The sequence below is a fragment of the Temnothorax longispinosus genome, chromosome 12 (assembly GCF_030848805.1).
Source record: "Temnothorax longispinosus isolate EJ_2023e chromosome 12, Tlon_JGU_v1, whole genome shotgun sequence".
Taxonomy (NCBI): domain Eukaryota; kingdom Metazoa; phylum Arthropoda; class Insecta; order Hymenoptera; family Formicidae; genus Temnothorax; species Temnothorax longispinosus.
This window is the reverse complement of record NC_092369.1, coordinates 11,409,212-11,426,835: the sequence shown is the minus strand read 5'-3', so window position 1 is coordinate 11,426,835 and position 17,624 is coordinate 11,409,212. Positions and strand designations below refer to the sequence as shown.

General features: G+C 32.0%; 1 protein-coding gene across 1 annotated transcript; it reads right to left on the bottom strand.

The window, feature by feature from the left end:
* Positions 1 to 663: 663 nt before the first annotated feature.
* On the bottom strand, positions 664 to 7,584 carry LOC139822994 (aminopeptidase N-like). Its single transcript, XM_071795245.1, has 10 exons — positions 6,756 to 7,584; positions 6,201 to 6,356; positions 4,939 to 5,576; positions 3,624 to 3,705; positions 2,782 to 3,451; positions 2,222 to 2,406; positions 1,772 to 1,942; positions 1,556 to 1,702; positions 1,099 to 1,174; positions 664 to 980 (listed from the first exon to the last, which is right to left on the bottom strand). Exons 1-10 carry the CDS (start codon positions 7,232 to 7,234, stop codon positions 837 to 839), a joined length of 2,748 nt encoding a protein of 915 aa, XP_071651346.1. The 5' UTR covers positions 7,235 to 7,584; the 3' UTR covers positions 664 to 836.
* Between the last annotated feature and the right edge of the window lie 10,040 nt (positions 7,585 to 17,624).

The window sequence follows — 17,624 nt, the reverse complement described above, 5'->3', positions numbered from 1 at the left end:
AAAATCTAATGTTTCAACATTTTATGCTTTTACACACTAGTGAATAAAGTCTTTTATCATGTATATAGAAGATTTGATATAAAAAACTGATGCCAAAATTCTGTAAAATGGTGAATTACTACGCTTTAATATGAAAACGATTATATCGTCAAATAAAACTTTAGAGAAGTTTTATAATATCAGAACCTGAGACAAAAATACATATCTATCCCTATTTTCATTTAGAAAACAACATATTAAAAGTTCTTCACTTCCGTGTTTTCATGCAAATATATGTTGTGTAGAAAAAATTATCTCTATCTAAAGTTTGATTTAATTATAAAATATGTTGTGGAAAACTCAAACGAATGTATGTAACGAATAAATCAATATCAAAGATGATTGTTATGATGAAATTGTCATGATCAAATAAAAACAAAAGATTTATCAAATGTTTATATAATTATTTATATAAATTTCGTCAATTTTTACACAAGAAAGAAAATAATTTAACGAGAATAACTTGTCCGACAAATCTTAATATAATTGTAGTCTAAACTAATATTTTTTATATCACTCAGGAAATTGATATTAAAATAATAATTAATTAGACTTTCCATAAATAATATATTTTATAAAGTAAATTTTGTTCAAAGTTGAGGAAGCAAAGTTGAGGTACAGAGTATCATAATTTTTTCATAACCCTTTATTTGGTTTATTTGTATGTGTATGTAGATTTGATTACAGATACAATGTACATTTATATTAAGATATATTCTATTAGTTACATAATATATTATTATATATAACACATTATATACATATATATGTATATGTTATAATACATCTTTAAATAACTAACCAAATAACACTGATTTTTCGATTTCAGGTAAAAATTTATTGATCCATGCTAGGGATGCAGTAGACACGGCAATGGCTTTCTTTGCTGAATTCAATGCTGATCCCAGGTCCTCAATGTTCTCGTCAACAAATAAGCGAAGCTATAACATTATAAACATTTTACTGATTTAATATAATAGTAAATCATTTTGAATATTATTAGAATATAAGAAAAATGATTGACATATTAAATTAAATAATTCGTATATGAATTAATACCTTGTTTAATTGGTTTTCCGTAATAACTTTATCGCCTATAGCTGTAAGCATTTTCGTTAAAAAATCTATTCCTCTTCTGTAAAAATAAAGATAGAATATTGACGGTATTGCAAGATTTGTTTTGTAAATACGAGAATTAATATTGCAAATAAATAAACTATTTCATTATATTTCTCTTTGGTGGTATTTACTAAGTAACAAAAATTAAAATAAAAGGTTTTAATCAATATTTTTTCACAAAAATCTATTTTCCGAGAAAACTTTTCCGATAAAAATAGTACACAATCAAATATTTGCCATTTCAACAAAATAATGTAATAAACAATACTATCTTGGTTCTCAGATGACAATTGTTTTTGAGACAACTTGTTTGTTATTTAATAAAGAAAATAACATGTGAAGTTATATAATAAAAAATATGATTTACAAATTAGAGAAAATAATGCATGATACGTACGATTTAATAATTGTACGCAAATTATTGCGAATAAAGTCGATGGCATAAATAACGTTTTCGGGATTGCCGTTTAGAACAGCATTAACTATTGTCATTCTGTATTGTTTGCGAAGTTTGAATCCATATGTTACGGACGTATTGAGATATCTGAAAATCGATAAATTTCAGTATCTGATCTTAAACGTTTATCTACGTGATTCGATTCTTGGAATCCACCTGTCAATTAAATGAGGAGTTTTAGTACATCCGAGTGCATTCAGTAAGAGCTCCTGTTCTGCGTGTAAGTCAGTGCGCAGAAACCGGTTCCAAACTGTGTGCCAATCATTATCATCACCTGAGCGAATGCCCACGCAGTACATGAAACTCTTGAAATCTGCTGGTATTGTGCTGCATAAAATATACTACTATCAAAATGTATATTGTGTGTTAATCAATTAATTATCTTTCTCGAAGATAAAATGTACTTCACGCGAAAATACCTATCAGAAGATAAAATATTAGAAACGATGGATGAGTTGACAAGAATTATATTATCTGTATATGCTTTAATTTGAGTATTTGGATTTATTTAAGTTTTAGTTAAAAATATTAATATTGCAAATGTGTGTGTACGTATACAACCGTATTGGTTGAATGAACCAGAACTTTGCCGGTAACCAACCATACCTATTCTCAGAGAAAATCCAAAAATTAAATAGAGTTTTCGATGTTCTTAAGCAGCGGTCATTGTTGACCGAGCATGCGGCAGATAAGATCAATTCCTGATGCAGCTTTGTTATCGAACTATCGACGGGACTTTCCATAAAGTTTAATAGACCGGATATCGGTCGAAGTAAGCGATTTGCGTAATTCTGCAAATTACATCGAAGCATTATTAAAGAACATCAAGAAATCAAAAAACTATCATTAGATTTTGCAGTTAATAGTTTGTAATGATAAAAAAAGTATCTTTAATAGAGTGCAACAATAAATAATTAAAATTTTTAATTAAATAAGAAAACAGAGAATAAACTTATGTGTTAATGTTAATATTTGATACTGTATTCTTATTATTTCTTGTAAAACTGTAAAAAAGGTGAAATAGACATAAGCATTTAAAACAAAGAGCATTTGTTAATTTCGTTACATAATATAAATGAAATTTTATGACCTACTTTTTAAATAATTTTTTAATAAATTAAATTTTGGAGTTAATTTGTTGCTCATATTAGAAAATAATCGCTTACCTGAAAGAGCCGTTGTACTCGCGGTGAACAGGCTAAAATATGATTGAGGAAATTGAAATTATTTACCGCAGCGACCCACGGTTCGTATTCGGTTTCACGCCTGAGATATCGCGCGAGATCAAATGGAACGGAATAATTCACATAACCGGCTCTAGCTAAATTAAAAGAGTCATCTAGAAGCGCGGCCCTGTTTATCACGTGTATGTTTTTGAAATTGTTCGACTTCAAGTAGCGGATAAGCATTTTCCAGTTATCCTCGTCATAATTGACTCTGTAATATCCGACTTGCTGATTATTGAAAATCACCCAGGAGTTCGGCTCGGCGGAACCGATTATCGTGCTTTTGTCTTGTGGCTTCAACCAGACAGTCGTAGAAGTTCGATCGAATGTGGAATTCGATTTTTCGGTAACGAAAGTTAACGGTATCCACCAACCCGACTTTTCGAGATCTGTTTGCGCCGCTCGGCGGTTCAAGTAAAATCGTTCTTGCGAGGCGAAGAGAGTCTTCGTCGTATAGTTTCGCGTAATGGTCACTAAAGGATATCCCGGCTGGTTTGCCCAGGATTCTACGAAGTCTTTTATAGGTACTTGCTTGTACAATTGTCCTGATCTATTTAATGCGGCCTGCAAGTGTCGATACAAGTCGAATGGAGTGGCTGCTTGATACGACCTAATAATAAAAATAAATTTTTGCAATGAGAACAATGTTAACGACAAAAAGCAAAAGAGTTGTTGTTATCACTTTGAAAAAATAAAATAATTGCATGCATCACGATTGTGCGTTTACGTTAAAAAAATTATCGATAAAAATTTAGAAACATTTTTATAATACAGACACCTACATCTCGCGCAAGTAATTTTGTAATCCTAACTGGAATGCTGTACTTCCGATGGTATGATTGATCATGCGAATTATGGATGCACCTGAAAACAATATAACAATTTGACAATATTACAATCTATTTTTATTATGTTTTGTGCGCTATATGAGTCTTTCAGAAGCCAAATTATGATTAATTCTATGTTTATAAATATCTTTTTATAAATTTTAGTAAAAACTTAGTGTCTATAATCAGTTTATAACTTTATAAATTTTCTCTATTTTTTATTTTATACAGTTGATCATTATAAATTTGGCATCTGAAACGCTCATATGTAAAAATATTATATATTATTATACACACTTTTAGATAATAAAAGATTAAAAAGTAAAATATATATAAAATAAAAAGAAAATATCTTGTATACAATATCATACTTTTGCATTAATATTATTCATTAATATGTTCCAAACTGAACTTTCCGTTCAGGCCGTTTAATATTTTAGTTTCTTGATTATTAATAAGTATTTTCATATTAAATGTTAATATTAAATAAATGTTTAATAAAATAATTTCTTTAGTTTTCTAATTATTATGGAACACAATTTATTTAACAACTATAATGAACATATACTGCGCGGGTCACCGTAACCTACGCGGCGTAGAGAATAAATCACGTAAAATTAGTCCGGCACGGAACATGTTAAAATTAATATATTCATGTGAAAAATTGTATATTTAAATATAAAACAATTTTATATTCAAACAGCATAATTAACTTTGTGCGTGTTTAATTTTTAGTATAATATAGATAAACATACGTAAGTTCTTGCGGCTTCGTGTAATCGCTGTTTTAATTGAAATTGAAAATGAGGAACATGGATAATTAAAGTTTTAATTCGTACGAAGTTGCTAAAATGCAAAAATAAGAGCAACGTACAATATTAAAGATAAAGATATTAAAAATTACATTCGGCCGCCAATAATTAATTTTTTGCGCGTATGATTTAAATAAGTATAAATCATTGGTGAAATAAAATTATCACATGATCGAAAGATAGCCCTATCTATTTTGTGGAATCGTTACACGTATATAGCGATATGATCAACGGATTGCGTAAGGAACAGATGACGCACAACTGTACATATAACTGAATGATCGAAGGTGATCGAATACGAATCAGATTCGGAAACTGTTCAGAAACTATATCTGGCGAAATTCCTGCCTCTCCTCATTTTATTCTGTTTGAAATTTTACAATTAGTGAAAATATTTTCAATGTAAATGCCATCAAGTTCACGAAAATAAATGATCACGCATGTTCTGTAGCATATACCTTTTTTATAAGAGACAAAATCCAACGTAGCCCTAACGCTGTCACGGCTTCCAACTTCTCGACCGTTCAACGTGCGCGTATGATTGTCGGAATCTGCGAGCAGGGCCGGCTGCAGGCAATCTACTACGAATACATTCATCATTCTCAGATCCGGCTCCGCTAAGGACACGCCGAAGTATTGAAAATACGTGGCGAAGCCCTCTTTCAGCCAGACGACGTCCCAGAATTCGGGTGTCACCAGATTGCCGAACCAACTGTGCGCGTACTCGTGCGCCATCGTCGACAGTCCGTTCACCGCTTTTCTCGTCGGGGTCCCGTCCTCGTGCAGCACCACGGATTCCCTGTAAGTGACGAGGCCCCAATTCTCCATCGCGTTGAAAGTGAAATCCGGTATTGCGAATTGATCGACCTTGACGAGCGGGCTCTTCACCGATAACCACGTCTGCAGCGCCGCGTAAACCGCCTGGCCGCGATTCAAGGCCATCGATCCGCGAAACTTCATGGAGTCTCTCGTCCACATCTTGAAGTCCTCCGAAATTCTCGATCGTTCCGGGACAAAATTGTGCACCGTCCATCCTACTAAGTATGTGGAGATTCGCGGCGTGCGGCGGAATGTGGTCACGCGGTAGGTACCATTTCTGTATAATTTTTTGCAATTATTGCGATAGCGAGACAGCCCGATTTTTTTCCTATTTTTCATGTATATCTTTGCACACACAGTAAATAACATTTGTATTTAGACACATTTATTTGAGTTCTATCCGTATAGAAATTTTTGTGTTAAATTTTTTACATACATTGGTGTTAATGTAACAGTTTGTCATTATATTACTTTCACTGTTCTGCGTTAAGCTAATATTCAACGTTTCTAAGAGTTAAAATAACACATTTATATGTTAATTAAAATAAACACCTAAGTTGTGTTACTTTCCTCTCTACGAGAGTTTCCATCTGTTAAATCGACATTTTCTTATGTATTATAAAAATATATTGCTCATGCCTTCTATTATTTGCAAGAAAAAATAACATTTTATTTTAATTAAATTTAACATAAACTTTGCTTCCAGATAGCGTCCATGTGTTATAATTTTGTGTTAATTTTTCACATATTGTGTTATTGATTTACATATTTGCCTTCTGTTAAATTAACATAAAAATTAGAGTAGCTAAATTGGGACATGTAAAACGTGTTAAATTTAACACACAATTTTTTCCTGAGCATATTTTTTAGTTTGATAAGATTCAAAAAATTATATACTAACTCTATTCGTACAGATTCCACTGGAGTATTACTCGTCGCCTTTTGATCCTTATGATGGCCTATATGCAATTGGAATTCAGCTTTTAAATACGGTTCGTCCATGCAAGGAAATGCGCGACGTGCGTATGTGGGTGAAAATTGAGTTACGCCTATTCGTCTAAAAAATACGTACGGCAGTAAAAGAAATTAGAATAAATGTCAAAATTTGTTCTTATTGTTATAAACAAATATCTATAAATAATTGCTTTGCCACTTTCCATTGAGCAACAAACTATAATTAAAACATAGGAAATTAAATACACACAATAAATAAGATATTTATAAAGTTATCTTATAAAAGTTGATATAAATTAATTGTTATAAATAACGCGAGATAAATATCGTGCTAATAATTATTATAGTTTTAAAGGAATCCTAATGGAGCGTTTCATGGAGCTCTTCATATATCTTTGCGCAAACTTCTCGTCCCGTTCGGATTTTATTCCGAACTACTTAGCGTGTAGCAGCTCTAAAATACGTAACAGTCATGTGTAACAGTCCTCTCTCAGAATATTACCTCAGTTTTCCATCAACTTCGTACAGACTTGCGTAAAAGCCGAATACGTCATTTGCGATGTGTCCTTTGAAGGAGACTTCTAACGTGTATTTCGCTGGGTCTAGTGCGCGCTCGAGTTTAATCGTAAGCATTTGTGTTTCTTCATCGTGAATGTAACGCAAAATTCGAATCAGCTGACCCGATCTATCCGCTAAAGATGCATTTGCTGGTACGTTTAATGTATCCGTGTGCAGCACGATAAAATCTGTTTTTTTGAGCACTCGCAGGATAATCCGTACGTGGCCATTGTAATCCGCGTCAGTGGGGTGCGTGTAGATTGATAGATCGTAGGATATGGGAACGATTTTCTTGGGTAGTCGATACTGCGCGGAAACATCGTGCGAATTTTCATTTTCATCCGTGTCGGCGTTATCATACGCAAATGTCAGACTTAAAGCGACGAAAATAGTTAATAAGAATAATGGAGTGCGATTAGTCATTGTCGGCACAGAGCATGAATTTTTGTTCGATCGATTTTTAGAAATCTCCTTTATCAATTTCTTTGGCTCATATAAAATTCGTGGAGAGATATCACGTTATGATATATATACTTGAGATATAGATAAAAATTGACACACACACACGCGTATTACGCACGCACGGTCACATTCGCGCACGCGTGAATCTAGAATATGATCAGTACTATTCTTATTACTGATATTGCCACAACATGATATTTTTTAACTTATTGTGATTGGATTCACGGAATTAAAGTCTACGGAAGGTTTAATTATACAACGGCAACATCCAGCAATGTTTACGCTGCGTTGTCGACTTAAGACTACATGCTTTTTAAGATTACTGCGTAGTTGTTATACTGGCTGCGTTCAAATATTCGTTGTCAGTAATGAAGGTGTTTATTTTAATCTGTAGTATACGTGACGTAAACTATACTTTTTCAGTACTATCGGAACGCAGCCATTATTTGTTATTAACGATCTCTCTCTTTCTTTCTCTCCCTCCCTCCCTCTTTTCCTCCCTCTCTCTCTCTCTCTCTCTCTCTCTGTCTCTCTCTGTCACAAGTAGATCGTCATCGATCGCGATCAAACATGTAATGAGGCAATATTTACCTGTCTCAGGTGATGGAGATAACAAATTTCAATGAGAACACAATGGCACATAATTATAATATGTAACATTATTAAATGTTAATATTGACTTGATTTTTATATTATTATAGCAATTAAAAAACCGCGAGATAAAAATAAAATAGAGAGAAACGAAGAATTATCTATATTAAATAATTATCTATTACAAGCTGCATGGAATACCTGAGATAGTGTCAGATTAAGAGAGACTAATCAAGAAAAGATAATTTCTGTTTCTTATCAAACGGAATTTCCGGTTAATCTGAAAAATCCAATTGCCTAACCATTTAAATTTCAGCTTTATTTCTCTAAATTAAATTTCTCGCTTTGTGTGTCGCGACTCATTGATGGGTGTTCTACTCGCATCACTTCTCATTTGGTAGAGATGATGGCTGCTAGTTGGTGACAGTGTTGAGGTTTTAGGCACAACTTGCTGAGATTTGCATATAATTGCCATAGGCTACATGTCTTGCCTTTAGGCTGCGTTGAGGTTTACCTACATTCTATACACTTTGGAAATTGGAAATCTAAGCGATGCCTTAAGTTCGGTAGGTCTCTAGTTATAACTTATTTACAGGAAACTCGGGAACGGGCGCCTAACGCGAATTTTACACTCCAGTATCGAAAAAATGAAGCTCACGTTACAGTAATTTTAACGTGTTTCTGTCGTTTTTTAAATATTTTTTTATTTTCTCTTACTATTTTCAGAAAATGTTGAGTAAATCTATATACACATCGTCCTCAAATATTAATAAATTATAGAACAATAAAAAATAAGCAATATGTAATTAATAACAATGACTTTTAATTGGAGTGTAAAAATCATCCTATAGGTGACCATTTATGCAAAAAAAATCAGGCGCTCGATTAAAAAAAAAAAAAAAGTAAAACATTCTGCAGCCTTTACTTATACGTATGTTGTTATATACCTATATATATATATATATATATATTAAATGTGTTTGCGTTTTTGCAAATGTTTACTTCGTAGAACAAAGATGATTCTTTGCATTTACGATAAAGCTCACACTGATAATTGATTATATCGCTTGTCGACAAAAAAGTATTATTTTTCAATAAATATCTTGATAATTATAGGCGTTGAATTAACGCGTGGAGTGCTACGATCTCTCGATACGGCGCGATATGTAATCTTTGTACAGATATTTATTTTGCTTCAAGAATTAGACTAATAATTTGAGTATATACATGCGAATAAATAAACGTATATCGAATTATATGGAGCGAAATTGAAAGATCGCATCAGATAAATTTATGTTTTCAAAGAGAAAGACACCGAGGAAAAAAAATAATCTAATGGATATTTTTCGCACGCATTATAAAATTAACTTTTATACTTTTTTTCTGACAATACTAAAAAAAAGATTTCTTTCAAACAATTAATTTTTTTTCTTGAACTTAAATATATTATCCTGGTATTAATGGGAATAATAACATTATATAGAAAGAGGTTGTTTCATTTTAGCTATACAAAATTAAGAAGTTCTATTGCTGCCTTGTAATTATTCTGTGTCATACATTTCTATATCCGTACAATTATAATACATTTTATGGTTATATTTAATCTATTTAATCGATAAATCGGTGTTTTGTCGTCCTTTCGATATTTTAATTTCAAATATATCAGAATTAAAAAATTACTAGTTAATTAAAAAAGTTAATTAAATCAGTTAATTAAAAAATCCAATTTTTATAATAGCTAATGCAGTTAGTTTTTAATACAAAAAGACAACTATAAGTAGCGGGAATACTACAGAGTGAACCAAATGGAGAGTTATATGTATAATTGAAAGGCTGACACACGGCGGATGACTTGAAGGAAGTTGCAGTCATGATTGGCCTGCATAATGAAGAAGCTCGAACGCCATTATACTCGATGGCAAGCTTAAAGTTCCAGGTAGCTACCAGATAGGTACCTCGTGACAATCCTGAAGCGTTGCTCCGTTGAGAAACAATCCCTGGGAAAGTTTGTTCGGGTTATCCCGGTCTTTGTACGGATGAAACGGTGGACTGCGTATGTGTTTGCATAATTTTCTCCTTTGCAAATTTCTCCCTGGAGAATTAAGGTACTTTGAAATTGTGCATTGATGATGCGCGAGTGCATAATCCTGTCTCTCTTCATGGCGGCATACCGCAATTGTTTTAAATTAATATGATGAAAAATATCACTTTGCAATGTTAACAAATATGATTATTTTAGGACATTACGTGAGCGTCTAATTATAAATATCTCAGAGACATTCCAGCATACTTATCCAGCAACATTATCTGAAACAGTCCAATAAAATTAAAACAAAGTATCTGATAACATTTCTCGGAACATTATACCATAATATAATGTAATATAATGTAATTATGCAAGCAATGTTTTATAAAAGAAAATTCACCGAGTATAGATAAAAATGCGCTTTAAATCTTAGAAGTGTAATGCTCGTTAATTCAACCGGTAAATCGAGTTATCATTAGATAATGAATTTTATCGTTCTTATCGGATGTCTCATGAAACAAAATCCTAATGTGTTTGCAGCTTAAGAAGAATATTGCGGAATAACCCGACGAAGAGTTGAAGATCTGAAGAGTTTCACGTTCTGCAAATCGTTATCTTGTAATTACGAGGGTCACAAGTCGGATGATTACCGTTCAAATATATTTCTGCACGTAAAAATCAATTAAAAATTGATTAACGTAGGATACTACCTTTTACTTATCATTATTACGACGACTGCAAATTAATCTTTCATGAGATTGCAGTTAAATTAAATACATCGTGATAATGAATTTCCTATATATTCTTGGATATGCATCACCGATTAATCTCTGTTTTGCTGGTTTCCTTTCGCAGTATTCTCCTGTCAACCTTCCGATAAGATTGAACGCGACTGATCAAACAAAAATTAATTTCCATGAACTTATTATAAAAAGCTGAAAGAATTGTCGTCGGCTCGAACTTGTTAGTATCTTTTCTAGAGAATAATCTGTCCGGTAAATCTTAATCTATATATGATATATGACGATACTATGGATATCTCGGTACATGTACTTTGTGATTCATAAATGAAAAAAATGATACGACAACTCTGTGACGTACACACACATATACGTTTTCACCTTGGGGATTCCCGCGTTTCAATTTTTACTACTTTGCCTTGCGGCGCGGAAGTAATAATATACGTAATATTTTTTTTCCACACAAATACTTAGATTAGAAATAAATTCAGTTCTTTCTTCTAAATCGAGACAAATAGCAATATTTCCTGTGTCTTTTATTTTGCTTTGCCTAGATTTCATATAGAATATACGCGCAGGTTATTTACGCGCCGGAGAAATGCAAATACGAACCGTGTAAATAGAATTACGTTTGCTTGATCGTTTTTTTTATTTCCATCAAAACTGCACTGGTACAGAGTAATAATTCATTTGTTCAAAAATCTATCAACTAACTGAATTAGGAATATCCATAGCGAAGATTTGCATTTTTATAGTTTTTTTCATACTTTATAACTCTAATATCCCATGTTAAAACGGTGTATATAAAACGAAAAAGATTACTATGTACAGAAATATTATTTTAATCGCATTTGCTCAAAATATTTATGCTTATTTAATAATTCATATGTTTATAATATTTGCACCAATTTTTTAGCATTATATATCCTCCGTATTATATGCATAACTTTAGCGTAATTCCTGGATATTATGCATAGTTTTACCGTGATCCGCTTTATCGTGTTCCGAAATAAATTATTATCTCAAAAAGTTATAACAGATTATAAATAAGTCAAAGTAATTTTATTTTATAGTAATATTTTATGAAATATTCTATGAAAGTAATGAATGGCCGTACCAATTTAGGATGAACAAGACCCTCGCTTTAGAAAAATGAGAAATAATATAAAAATCGATTTTATTAGTTCGCTTCAAGAATTCTATCATTTTCTTGATCATCTTTTTGGGACTCTAGAGCGCTATCTCCAAATTGACTGCTTCGGGAGTCGATCTAGACATCAACACTCACCCACAATCAACATTTGCGATGAACGAAACTTGATATAAAAAAACGCTTGCGGGATACTGAAAAACTGAGGAACTTGTTTATTTTTTGGTCGTATTAGTTTTCCGCAATATGTACCGCAAGCGAACTTTTCATATATATTAATAATTGTTTTCTTCGTTTACCTTAAAAAAGAGAAATTATCCCTCGTATGTTTTTTCAACGTATTAATGAAGCAACTTGAGATTATGGTATTAAAAAAGTGCTCGCCTTTTTCTTAACTACTGTAATATCTACCGGCCGCAGCTTATACAAAATTGTTTCCTAAAGAATAATCTGGTGCACGACAAATTTATTGTTGCTAAATAAAAGCCTAAATTTACACTGTCTTAGGAAAAATATTGCTTTTATATTAAGTAACTAATATAATTCAAACAAAAATTTCTTACGCAGCAGACAACTGCAATTAAGTTTGTCTAACATGAAGTTTCTTTTAACGTCAGTTCTTTGAATTTTTAATCGCGCCAGAGAATATGTACAAAGCTCTTTTACAATATGTTTTTGCCAATACAATTTTTATTAAAAATCATAAATTCTCTGATGCGTCACGGAATTTCCATCGAAATACCTTTAAAGCAACCAATTAATTAGCATCTATTTTCGACGTAAGTGGTCATTCCGCGAGGCTTCCTCGAGTTTTTCGTCGGGACAAAATCAAATCAAGATCCGCAGATCGCTGGTAAGGACGAGGCGACGGTGGCCGCGTCGTGCTCGGGCAAAAGAAAACGACGAAATAAAAAGTCTATCATTTAGTCGGGACCGAAGCCTAATTCAGTCAGGGCAACGAAGGCGAGTTTTGCTCTGAGAGCCTTTGCAAACTGCCTCTTACATTGCCTACCTTGCTTACCTCGGTAACATCGATGACGGAAGCTCGGAAATTCGATTACAGGACCGTTTGAAAGCTTCGTCCTCTCTCTCTTCTTTAGATGGTCCACTCGCGACGTGCATACGTAATTAAATACGCAATATGCATCTATACGGCAAGCAAAATAGCTGGTGTAGACACTGTTTGCCAATCTGATATTTGTCGGGCCATTAAATACTGTGAATAATTTTTGCTATTTTAAAAAGCACATTTATGACAAATACGATAATTACTCTGGCTCATATCGCGACATATCGATTGTCTCACCGTTAAATGCAATTATTGGCAAATCTCATGGAAAAAAACACATTCTGTTCAGTATTTCAACAATAATTATTATAAAAATTTTATCATTTATATACAGGATGAGTCAAAAGTATGTTCTAAAACTTCGTGAGCGTGTTCCTGGATAAAAAGTATGAAACAAATATTCCTATAGTCATTAAGCTGAAAATGCTTCGTTATCGAAATAATGGACACAAATAGATTTCATAATGTCTGATTCTCAGATCAAAATCTTTCTTTCTACGTTGTTGTATCTATAATGTATCTGTAGTATTTTGATTCTAAATAGCGTTTGTTTACCAGCACACGCTACTATAATCCACTGAAAGAAAAGGGAAGGAGGTTTTAATGCAGGCCTCTATACTTAATTACAGTAAAAGATAACGTACTTTATACCTACAATCAAATTAGTATACTTGAAGCAGTTTAATTGAACAGTGTTAGTATATTCATAATTTACTGTAACAGAGTGTAGATAACATTTCCATTTGAAGAAATGAGTGATATAACTTTTAAATAAAGTCATTTGATACCCATTTATGTCCATTATTTTGAAAACGAAGCATTTTCGATTTAATGTTTATAGAGACATTTATTCATACTTTCATCCACGCTCACAAAGTTTTACAATTTTTGACTCACCCTGTATAGAACGACAAGTTTAACACATAATGTTTGATATTTGAAAAATCAAAAACGTCTTTTAAACGTTCATTATAATAAATAATGTTAAATTTGCTTTGATAATTATTAATGGTTTTGTTTATTAAATTAAAGAGAAAATTTTACGTTCGGAATTATTGAGTGCGCTCTGTACCGCTTATGTAATATTATGTTATGGTTTCCTGAGTGCTTGGCTTTTTACTGTACTAATTGAATTGTTTGTACAGCGTAAACTTTATTACGTAAAAAGTACTTTTAATTTTAAACACTATTTAAAGACTAAATTTCTTCTATAAAATAAAAAGAAAGATTTACATTTTGTTATATTGGCTATAGCATTTCTGTATTGTATTTTAATATTGTAATCAGTAATCCTAACTTAATTGTTAAAAAAAATCTTTTATTACAAGGAAAAATCAGTTTTTAAACTTTTATAATCGTTTATATTCTCATTATTATTCTCAAATTCGAAATTAAATGTTAAAAAAATTAACTAACAATATTTTTTCTATAAATTGCCGATTTAATTTTTTTTTGAAACTTGATTATTAATTTATTTAATTATTTAAATGTATTTATTTTAATTATTCTAAAATTTTCCATCATATTTATACATAAAAATGTTAATTGGCTGCGCCAAAACATCTTATCAACAAAATTCCTTTAATTTAGAAATATGCTGTTATTTATGCCTTTAATAAAAAAAATTTTATCAAATACGTTGCGAGAGAGCAAAAGAAACCGGGTTGACCTAAAAATCATAGCTTTCATGCCGTACATGATCATATCTGATTTCTTCAGATGAGATGCATTTGCATCGAGTCGAGCATATTCTTGGAAAACCTAACTTATATTGAAAAGCACAATATCTCTGCAAGAGGTATACTGTAGTTGATAAATTGAATTTTAATACAGGTTTATTATATATATTAAAAGTTTCAATATTGTATTTTGATATTTAATTTGTATTTATATTAAAATTTAGCGTTCACCTTTCTACACATTAAAATTTTATAAAAGATATATAAATAAAAATAGAGATCTGAGGTCATCTTTTTCTTCGCCAGTAATAATTAACAAAGGAGATGCTTTGATTCGATCCAACTGGCCATTTATTAATATATTATATATAATAATCAAATACACAACATTTCGACCATGGTTTTTGGTCCTTATTAAATGTAAACTAAGTTATAGGTTTACAATAAGGCTGTTCTCTACGAAACATCTTAAAAATAAAGATATCATCGATTCGTTGTATATTATACGTATACACGCATATATTTTTGTCTGGACTATCCAGATTTTTATCAAAATCGAAAACCTACGCGTCTTACATCTATAGTCTATAGTCTATACCATGCTTATTAAGGATAAAAGTACAGTTGTTGGCCGTTCTACAATAATTGGCCACATCTTAAAAAATTAAAGACTATAAAGAAATACTATTAAAATGTTTTTAATTATAAATACATAAATATTATAATTATTATTTTTTTATAATTAAAAACATTTTAATAGTATTTCTTTATAATCTTTAATTTTTTAAGATGTGGCCAATTATTGTAGAATGGCCAACAACTGTATTGTTTACCCCTATGTTTTTATTCCTAAATTAATGATGCTGCCAGTCGTCATTCTAATTATAAGCATTAAAGCTTCAATGTTGACTGTTATTTCACAATCGCGAAAGTCATGACGAGAATATTGCTAGTGATAATAAGCGGAGTTAACGGTCATGTGAATGACTTCCTTATATCTTTATCAGTGCTGCAAGGGGAAAGGGAGATCGTTCTTTAGATGACCAGAAGGTGGTGTCTTTGTGTCTACACGAGTAAATATTAGCAGAGGATGATGAGAACTCACCTCCGCTCGTTCCCTCTCACTTTCTCTTTCCTCTTTTCATCAACGTGAAGCCTACGGTCCTCGTCACACCGGTGGGACCGTTTATTCCGTCGCGACGTCTTTCTGAAGGCTGGCTTTTACCGACCGGATCTCACCGAAAATTCACTCTGATATTACCCTATTCAAGTTTGCACTCACGACGGCGGACGCCTTTCTTCTGCGTGGTAGACACCGTCAAAAAACTGACACCGAAAAAAAACTGTATATTTGTTACAGAAATTGAATACAATGTTATTTTGATGTAAGTTCTGTGATAATTATACTACAGACACTTGTGACTTTAAATGTAAAGTACGCTGACAACAATCTATCAGTAGAATAGAAGTAGCTAGAAAAACAAAAAACAATGACTTTTCTACGTCAGTAAAAAATTAAATAATTAACTCAGATAGCTTTTGATCGACTCAACTTTATTGATAAATATTACAACGTCGTAATATTTATCAATTGGCCAGTTGGATTGATTAAAAGCTACCTGAATTAATTATAGGTATAGAAAAGTCTAAGCAAATTTGTAATTAAATTTTAGTTTTTATTGCCATCTATATTCTAATGTTTTAGCTTAATATTATTATACGTACTTACTTAAATATTTTTCCAAAAGTATCGGAATATTATTTCTATTGACAAAAGCAAACATTAATAACATTAAGGGTGTCTATGCCTTGTGTCAATTTTGCTCAATAAGGTGCATGAAACGTGCCTACAGCCTGTCTCTACGGGCACACCTGTCTCAGGAGAAGCGTTCGATGAAGATCGTGTGCGATTGAGTACTGTGGTCCAAAATTAACCCCGATGCACGGAAAGTACGGAATATAGCGTATAGTGACGTCAGAAACGACGTAGGTACCGTGGAGTGGTTCCTCGTTTCAGGTCGAATAGAAGGCACATTCGTGCATTAATGCGAGCACTAACACGTTATTGTTCGTGCAGTCATTGCCATCCAAGGACGACTCGGTTTGGCCGCAATAAACGTTTCGATACTATGTGAGAGAATTTTTATTTTTTTGCACTATATAGATGCAAGTTATATGTACATGTATACAAATATAATTTGCATCCTTAGAATTTCACTAAAATAAAAAATATATAATTTCAATAATTTGCATTGTATATGTTAAGTTATAACAAAAGTTCGTAGCGTTATTTTAGTGAAATTTTAAGACAATTATTACATACGTGCATGAGTATTTATTCAACTACATATGCGCCGTTTTGTCCCACTACCATTTGCCAACATTACAGTAACTTCATAATTCCTTTCAGAACTTCTCACCTTTCTTCGCCACCTTAAACAAACGTTACGAACTTTGTTATGACCTAATACATATATGCATATGAATATACATACATAAAAGTACGTATTATTCAAATATTTTTACGTAAAAATACTTATAATTTCAAGGTACTTGCAATAAGCATACAATTAATTATCCTCTTTTATTTGTTTTACTTAATTATATATTTTTTGTACTCTCCAAGGAAATCCGAAAAAATCCAAGCAAGCGGATAACAACACGACTTGGCAACAATGCCTTACTTTATACATCATTTTAATTAGTATTCAAATATTCACGTTTTCACGACATGACGAAATAGAACTTTGCCCAAAATTAACCCGACACGAAGTAACGGAGTAACATATTCTATTTGTTACTTCGTGTGGGGTTAATTTTGGGCAAAGGTCTGTTGCACATTCACGTCAAAGCAAAGGAAAGGACACGCTGACGGAAGCTTTGTATGCAGTGGCTGTTGTCAGGTATATGGTTGCTGCGATTGCACTAGATAATGCGAAACGTATTTTCCAAAGCTTTACCTATTAAATAGATCAATATACAGCAAAATCGAACACAATTTTGTGGAATACATACCCCGTGCGAATTGTATAGTGCTATGTGCACGATGAAATTAATAAAGAATGCGATGCAGCAACTATCTAAAATCTAAACTAT

Bases quoted from the DNA above. Each gene is read 5' to 3' on its own strand.
- LOC139822994 (XM_071795245.1), bottom strand. From the start codon at position 7,234: ATGACTAATCGCACTCCATTATTCTTATTAACTATTTTCGTCGCTTTA. The intron at 5,577-6,200 runs GTTAGTATATAA...AAAATTATACAG, and splicing joins GTGGAATCTGTACGAATAGA to AAATGGTACCTACCGCGTGA. The intron at 2,407-2,781 runs GTAAGCGATTAT...TGTAATTTGCAG, and splicing joins GAGTACAACGGCTCTTTCAG to AATTACGCAAATCGCTTACT.